The sequence below is a fragment of the Lygodium microphyllum genome, chromosome 11, assembly GCF_053477565.2.
Source record: "Lygodium microphyllum isolate KBCC chromosome 11, Lygodium_microphyllum_v1.1.10, whole genome shotgun sequence".
NCBI lineage: Eukaryota > Viridiplantae > Streptophyta > Polypodiopsida > Schizaeales > Lygodiaceae > Lygodium > Lygodium microphyllum.
Genome location: NC_141145.1, coordinates 45,738,829 through 45,747,979, shown reverse-complemented (window position 1 = coordinate 45,747,979; position 9,151 = coordinate 45,738,829). Strand labels below are relative to the sequence as shown.

At 41.2% G+C, this 9,151-nt stretch overlaps 1 protein-coding gene across 1 annotated transcript in view; it reads right to left on the bottom strand.

Moving 5' to 3' along the window:
- Positions 1-4,842: 4,842 nt before the first annotated feature.
- Positions 4,843-9,151, bottom strand: part of NDHL (inorganic carbon transport protein-like protein) — a 52,583-nt gene continuing 48,274 nt past the window's right edge. The window contains exons 4-6 of the mRNA XM_087687563.1: positions 5,739-5,833; positions 5,435-5,562; positions 4,843-5,330 (exon numbers count right to left, since the gene is read on the bottom strand). Coding sequence (XP_087543689.1) covers positions 5,475-5,562; positions 5,739-5,833 — 183 coding nt within the window. The 3' untranslated portion in view covers positions 4,843-5,330; positions 5,435-5,474. The remainder of the gene's footprint in view (positions 5,331-5,434; positions 5,563-5,738; positions 5,834-9,151) is intronic.

The window sequence follows — 9,151 nt, the reverse complement described above, 5'->3', positions numbered from 1 at the left end:
AGTATATTATTGTCAATTATATAGGAGGCAATTTATGGTAAAAATGTGGGCCCATTTGAGATAATCCATGTCACCATTTCCATGTTTCCAAAATTGTATTATTCTTAGTAGAAATTGAATCACATTAAATTTAAAGTTTGAGGGATGTGTACCATTATTCCAATAACAACAATAACTTGGTAGATCTCTAGTGAATTTGCATTATGAATTGATTTTGTAGCATGTGTATAAATTCAAAGAGGTCTAAAATACAACTCATGAGTGTCGAATGAAGACACTATTTTCTTAGTAGCACTCATGTCATTTGTCAACCAATGTAAATTATCAAGTCACATTTACTTCAAAAATGATCAAAATGTGACTTCAAATTTTAGATGATTGCACTACGTTGACAATATCCTTAGTGAGAATCATACTAGTATTCTTGGTTTTAGAAGTAACTAGGTCCCTCAAAAAGCATTACCCTATTATTGTCCAAAGTAGGGTAGTAAAAATTATGCAATAAGGAATAGAATTTGGGCAAAGAATATAGAGTACATTATAAATTAGAGAAATTCAGATTTCTTTGATAGCAAACAAAGTGATATAATAATAGCTCTATCCAACTGTGCACTTCCACAGTGAAGCTTAGAAATCAAATGAACTCTAATCTAACTAGGCAAAATTGTACATTATAATAGTTTAAAAGGGATCCCCTTTTTATAGCCCAAGAAGGTAGTCAAGTCAGCCTAACTAGCGTACCATATTATAAACATTTGCTAGTCGAGATACCATATTACAACTGCCACCAGCAGGGGGCCAATGGTCCCCCCTAGGACCCCCAGCTACGAAAATGCTCCCTACGCCCCAAATAGGGGTCCTTAATGACTCCCATACACCCACAACTCGATGTAGTATACCTTGAGTTGCTACCTAACTTAAGTACCCATCTAAGTCAAAGGCTAGACCCACAAAGGTCACCTTTTTACCATCCGATCACAATCTTATCTAACACAACACGGCTTCTCCCATAGAAACAGGAAACAGCCAGAACAGTCCCCTGGACACACCGAATCGCCATCCCTAAAGAACGAAGACATCATGGACTATGTTCCAAAAATGTGGAACATTCCATATCCGAAACGGGACAAGGAACACCACATGGCATCCCACTTACCTTCGTCTGCTCCCACCCGTCATTTCATGCCGCTTGCTGCTCCCGCCCGCTCGTCGATCCTACACGCTCTTGGCTAACTGGGCCCGATCGACTACACACTTCCGCCCACCTCCTCTCTGTTGCACGTCCTGCCCGCCTCCTCTCTGCTGCAGCTTGCCTTGGGTTCCCGTTGCTCCAGCGGCCAGCACCCCACCTACTCCAGCCTCCAACCTCTCTTCTCTTCTTCCTTCTCCCTTCTCCCTCTTCTCCCTTCTCTTCTTCCTTCTTTCTTCTCCCTTCCCTTCTTCCTTCTCCCTTCTCTTTCTTCTTCTCCTCTTCTCTTCCTTCTTCTCCAAGTTCCAAGTTCTCCATTCTTCTCCTCTTCTCTTCTTCCTTCTCCCTTTTCTTCTTTTCCCTTCTCTCTTCTAAGTGTCAGGTTCCCAACTTCTCCTTGGGGCTTAGACCCTCACTCGACTGTTGAGCCTTCTTCTTCTCCTCTTCTCTTCCTTCTTCTCCCAAGTTCCAAGTTCTCCATTCTTCTCCCCTTCTCTTCTTCCTTTTCCCTTTTCTCATTTTCCCTTCTCTCTTCTAAGTGCCAAGTTCCCAACTTCTCCTTGGGGCTTGGACCCTCACTCAACTGTTGAGCCTTCTTCCTTCTCTTGAGACTCGAGTTCTCACTTCTCTCGAATCTCTTTTATTTCAATTTTCAGCCTTAAATGGCTTCATCTTCTTGCCCCGCTCGTCAAGCCGGTGGTCAAGAAAAAAGGTCTAATGATTGGTCATGGTGGTGGGAAGAAGTAAATGCTAACTGTCCATTGAGTGGTGGAGGATCTCGACCATGGGCTTGCAAGCTTTGCCGATACAAGTGAACTAGTGGAGCAAACAAGGTAATCCATTGAACCAAGCATTTCCATTTCGAATTTTTATTGATTTTAATTTTTCAAAGTTACTTAAATATTAGAATGTGGAATACCAATTGCCACTTGTTCTGTTTTATGCATAATCAAGTCCGAGCTCATCTCTTATATGAGCCAAATTCAAAGGTACAGTTTTCTCCCAATGTGACCTTGGAGAAGCAAAGGGAGCTTCGTGACCGTGTAGCAAGTCAGCAAGCTTATCTTGCATCTAGACCACAACATGTTATAGTTAACCGTGCAACTTTTGTGACACCATCCCCATCAGATATGTCTAGAGCAAGGTTAGTATCAGGAAAAAGTGCTACCTCCACGCCTACTGTAAGCATTGCATCAACCATGGCATCAATGCCACATGTTGCATGTAGAGAGAGCACACTTCGTGCTAGTTGGGATCCCAAGAAGGAAGAGGTGGATACATCAGTGGCACGTTTTTTATCATGGCCACATTCAATTTCGTGCAACTAGATCAGAGTATTTTAAATTGATGTGCAAGAATATTGGTGAGTATGGCCCTTCATATGTACCTCCATCATTAGAGACCTTACACACCACTTCGCTCGACAAAGAAAAGCACCTTGTTGAGCAAGCAATAGTGACTAGAAAGAGCCTATGGGCTAAAAATAGAGTTTCCTTGATTGTTTTGCTGATGGTTGGAGTGATACACGCAAGCGATCCATTCATGGTATGGTTGCTTATTCTCATGGAAAAATGTATTTTATATCTTCACATGATGCATTGGAGACATAAAAGTCAACAGATGTACTTGCAGTAGAGTGGGTTACAAGTATTGAGCTTATTGACCCAAAGCATGTTGTGGGATTTGTTGCAAATGGAGAGCCCGCAAATAGTGCAGCAAGTGCTATTATCCAGGGATATTATCCGCGTATCATAGTTTCATATTGTATAGCTTATTACTTGAATAAACTACTAAAGGATATTGATAACTTATCACAGATTGCACCTGTCATAAAGCAAGGAGCTCAAATGGTTAGCTTTGTTTTGAATCACCAATTTCTTGGCCATCAGTTCTTCTTGTGGTCGAAGAAAACACTTTTAAAATACTCTAATACCATATTTGCCTTTAACTTCTTAATGCTAGGTAGATTGAGAGAATGCAATGGTATCTTGAAGCAGTTATTTCTTAGTGATGAGTTCACCTCATCAACATTGACAAATACTTCTACAGGTATCTTATGCTTGGAGAAAGCACATAACTCCACTTTTTGGGATGATGTAAAGCAAATAGATGCTATGGTATCACCTATTGTGCATTATTGAGAGTTATGGATGCTATGCAACCTTGCACTAGCAAGATATATGAGGCTATGGATAGTCTCAATGAAAAGTTGCAGGAGTTGGTACCAAATGATGAGGCATACCAGAAGATACGTCATTTAGTTGTGATCAAGTGGAACTCTTATAGCTCCACCCATGCATGCAACTGTATTTGTTGTGAATCCTGAGTTCCAAGGTAAGGATCAAGAGAATGACATTGAAATTATGGATGCATGGAGACTTATATTATCTCGTCTAGTGTATGATCATGACACTAGATGAAAAATCAGAGACCAACTTTCATGTTATAAGACCTTTCGAGGTTCTTTTGGTTGTGGGGATGCACAATAGGATTATTGTAAGATTGGGACAACTTTATGATGGAAGGACTATGGTTCGAATGGTCTTGAGTTATAGTAACCAACCATCCGTATTTTGAGTCAATCAATTAACTCCTCTTATTTGGAGCAATTGTGAAGTACAAACGCTCACATTGCTTCAAAGAAAATGAACTATCTTGATATGGAGAAAGCAAACGATTTAGTATTCATTAGTGTTAATTTGAGAATGTTATGTAACAGTATGACAACAAAGCTCGAACCATTCACAGAGTGGGAGATGCAACAAAAAGAGGCATACTGATATTGAGAGAGATACAGTAGCTCATGGTATACGTGATTATGAGACTGACACTTCAAGAGTAGCTAGAGCAACCTTAAATAATGATGATAATCTTTGATTTAGTTTGCTTATCATGAGTCTCATGATCCATGACACATGTACATTGTATATGATATTACGATCATTGATGACAATGTGATACTTGAGCTGTTGTACCATGCCGACATTGTATTTGTACTTGCAATCTTACAATTGCTCTTATGGCTATTTTAGCATACCGCATTTTGCTTCAATCTAGAGATCAAACTTTATATTTGACATTTGCGGTCTTTTTTGGGACAATGAGCATGTTCTTTCAAATATTAGACTTCATATTTGTAATCTTTTAAGTTTTTTAGCAATGGGACATTGTACATTGTTTTATCATTTATGGCATATGTATTATGCATTTTATAATTGAATAGCTTACCTCTTGAGCCTTATAAGTTGTAATTCAATTTTTAATTAGTAGTTTTAGAATGATGCATGATATCTTTAAAGTTAAAACTTAAAATGATTTGTCCTTCTGAATTATATACCTTGGTTTTAATACTCCAGAGTCCACATGGATTATGAGAAAAATATTTTTAAAAATTCATGAATTCTAATTTTTTAAGTGTCGATCCCATTCTTGTTCCCCCGTCCCCGTTCCCTGGGTTTGGCGTCCCCATCCCCATTTCCCATTTCATGTTTCTATGGCTTCTTCTCATAATGAGCACCTTACAACTTTGAACCGCATGGATCATTGGCAACACCTTACCTGGGTGGGGCATTGAGCATGTCTAAGAAGGGAGGGATTGATGTCTAAACCACTTGGCTTGATAACAAAATGTATTGAGCTTTGTATTGTTAAGATTCTACAAATCAGAGTAGCTTTATTCTATTCCTTGAAAGCAACCTGTTCAAGCTTAGATGGGGCTCTTGGACATCCCCAAGCTTAAGGGAGCCCACTTAAAGATACAAACAAAGGTCCTCAAAATATAGATGAAGAATTACCAATTCATCAAGACCCTCAATGTAAGGAGATGTCTATATGAAAGATGCTAAGACCTTACATGGAAGGAGATCCCTATACAAAAGAAAGCAGCATGTTGAAATTGTTGTGTTTGAAGGTCCAATTGAAGCTCCATCTCCAATCAATGCTCCAAATGATATAACTACCCCTCCCTGAAGTGGTAACATGTTTATCCTGATACAAATATGATACATACTGGCAGATTGTCGCTTTTCATACCAGGCTATATATACACGTCAGACTATGTTGAAATGCCAACTTGCCCACATGGCAAAAATCATGTACTCCAGTTTTTTGTGAACCATCTAATCCTGCTAGCTTCCTTTTCCTGTCATCAAATCAATTCCTAGCTTTAATCCTTATAGCGGTTGAAATTGTCACCTTCTGCACATAAAGAATCATAATATGTACGAGGGGCTCTTACTAACTTACCAGAGAATGCCGAGTCATCCAAATGTGGCCTCACAAATCATCAGTATGGTCGCACATCATCCCAAGGTTCTTTCGCACCACCCCGAGGAAGTCTCCGCATATTAATGAAAGGGGCCAACAGCATCATTCTGCACATGACGATCAAAAAAAGAGCATAAATAATCTCAGCCCAAATTATACTCAAGCATTCACAGGGATTGATCACTTGTGCTTGTAGTCCTCATATATTAATGCAAACAATTCCACTAGGGATTGATCACTTGTGCTTTAGTCCTCATAGATCAACATAAGGGTCACTCCTCACCCAGGAAAAAAGAGAAAGACTAGTCCAAACTGGAGGATTGCTTCTAGCATCTTTCGTTTATACCAGCGCCTCTCCAGGTAATAATACAAGATCAACTGTAACCACAAGGAGCTGAGCACTTAGTCCTCTTTTAAAGGACAATGAACAAATAGTAAACAAGCAAATAACAACTCATAATTTCCATGTCCATACTCCTAATGCAAATAACATATTGTCTTAAGAGAAGGGGGAAATGTGGGAGCATCATAATAGCAGATCACAAGTTGTCACTCCTATGTTCGTCGTGAAAGCATGACAGAACTTCCACCAAAACCCCCCTCTTTTGCATATTTTGCACATCAGAACTAGTCGTGAACAGACATACTTGTGGACCCATGGCACATAAATTTCCTATAGTACTGCATCAGCCTTCTGTGAAATCTCTCTCCAATACCTTCTACAAATGATCCAAGTCAACCTCCTGAGGCTCCAAAAGAGGGGTTCCATTGTTTCTTTACCTCCTAGTGCAGCAGAATAAGGAAAGGGAATTAAGTCTGTTGAATGGCAATGCACGAGAGCAATTCCTTAATGCAGCAGGATAAGGAATGGGAAGTTTGTTTTTTGGGTGGCAATGCACATGATGTTCCTCCACCTCCTGGTGCAGCAGAAATGAATGTTTGTTTGGCGCATGACAATGCATAAGAGCTGAAGTGATAGCATCTAAACTCACACACACAGATATTATGATCAACCATAGAACATGCATTAGCTGGCATGAAAGATATATACATTGGTGCCTTATGTAGAGAATGCAAGATCACAACTCTAGGGAACCCACAACAATCTCCAGGCAAGGATACATTAGGGCCAGGTTGCAGACAACACACGAGTGTACAAACACAACTAACACTATGAACTCAAACAAGAACGTTTGTGTGTGCATGCAGAAGCACACGTGCACACACACACACACACACACACACAGAGAACACAAAGGAGAGAGAACAATTACCCTTGACAAGAGAGAGAGAGAGAGAGAGATTTACGAAAAAAAAAAAGAGAGAGAGAGAGAGAACAAAAGAAACCGGGACTGAATGCAATGCACTGAGTGTTAGCATTGATTCTATTTCTGCTGTGGTCTGCTTGTGAGCTCAGTCAAAGTCTGACAGAGACATTGGAACTTCAACATTTGTCATCGTGCATTTGTTGTGTGCTGCTGTTCCTGCATTTCAGCCAACATTTCCAGCCATTTCTCCCAGCATTTCAGGTGCATTCAAAGATGTGGCAGCTGGTGGCATTTTGACCAGCAGGTTGACCATTATTGGCACATTCATGGCAGGTCAGCTTGTTTGGGCAGGCTGCAAGCATGTTGGCCGAATTGGGCTGCAGCTGGGCCAGGTTTCCTCCTGTGCTTATATAGACAGCTGCCCTATTGTGCCTCCCACATCATCGTGGTCATCGCCTTCTTCTTTGTCATCATCAACTGCATTCTCCTCTCCCTGCTTGGCAATCCAGTGCCCTCACTGAGGTAGCCAGTCCACATTGAAGAAGCTGCATTTGTGGGACTTTAAAGCTGATCAAGGAGTAATAATTCATGAATCATGATAATTAGAACCTAGAACGTGTAAGACCTGAACAAAAAAATGTGGCGCAGGCTGTCAGGGGCAGATCCATAACACATGCAGGCTGTGATGTGGCGGAAACAGCACACAGACTGTCAGCTGTGGGACAGGGACTGTCAGCTGCAGGCATGGGAGCTGTTCGTCACACGTGTGGCACAAGGGACAGGCAAGCATGATCAGTCCAGCAAACAGAAGACCAAATGCAGTAGGTGGAAGACCAGGCTTTCTTCAGCACCCTCAATGGCGAGAGGCCATGGAGAAGGAGCTAGAGAGTATTGACCGAAATGAGACTTGGACATTGGTGGATCATTTGAGCCACAAGAACGTCATCGGGACAAAGTGGATTTTTAAGACTATGCTAAAAGCTAATGGGACTTTAGACAAGTACAAGGCTCGCCTTGTAGTGCAAGGGTTTCGACAGCAGCATGGCATTTGATTATGAAGAGATCTTTGTCTCTACTGCGCGGTTAACATCTTTCCGGTTGCTTCTGGCACTAGCCGCTTACCACGGTTGGCCGATACATCAAATGGATATCAGGAGTGTCTTCCTGAATGATTATCTCGAGGAGGAAGTCTATGTGGAGCAATCACCAAGCTTTCCTTCTGGGGACCCATGGGATAAGGTATTCCACTTGCAAGAAGCTCTTTATGGGTTGAAGCAAGCGCCGCGATCTTGGTTTCATAGAATGGATGAGTTCTTACAAACTCACAGATACCATTCTACCCCTTATGACCCAACTTATATGTTCAATCTACTGTAGAGGGGGTCAGCTATATCTTGTTGTACGTTGATGACTTATCATCAGAAGCTCTGATTTTGTTGTCATCGCAAAAATTAAGGCAAAGCTTAGTGCTACCTTCAAGATGACAGACCTTGGTTTATTGTCTTATTTCTTGGAGATGGAGGTAGTTTGATTTGGGGGCTATAATTTTGTGTCACAGCAAAAGTACGCACTTTAGCTTGTGAAACAATACACTACGGATTAAACACGACCAGTGGCCACGCCTCTTGATCCTATTATCCACTTGTCGAAGGATACCCTAGGTCAATCCTTCAATGCGCACACCTATCGGTCTGTTGTAGGGAGACTCACACTAGGCCATATTTAGCTTACTCTATTAGCATACTCAATCAATATTTCACAACACCCAGGATGTCACATTGGATTGCATGTCTTTGTGTGTTACGTGATTTACAGTGTACTTATTCTTATGGCCTAATATATGGTTCTAGTTTATGTTTGTAAGGGTACACTGATTCTGATTGGGCATATCCTAACGCCCAGCGTTCCCATGGAAGCTACCTCTTTACCTTGTGCACAGCTCTCATTTCTTGGTCTAGCCGTAAACAGGAGACGGTGGCGGCTTCTACAGCTGAGGCTGAGTATAGGGTTCTCTTCGATGGTACCACTGAGGCCATCTACTTGAAAACTTTACTAGGGGTGGCGTTTTTCCTTGCAACTCTCCCACCGTTGTCTACTGCGACAACCAGAGTGTCATTGCCCTTGCAAGTAAACCGATCATCACACCACGGACATGACCTGAGTTTATGTCTTCATGAAATAATGTTGCAAATATCTTGACCAAAGTGGTCAATCGCCCAATCCTTTAGTACCTGCTAGCCAGGATCGGCTTGGATATACCCTCCCCTACTTTTTTAGATTGACGGGGAGAGGGTGCTCCCCTCTTGCTTCCCCTTCCAGTTTGAGAGGGGACAGCTTCTTCTCTTGATAGTAACAGTGATAATGCTTATAATTTTTTGACATTCATTTATTCTTTTGTATTGTATTATGCACATTTGTAACTTCATCC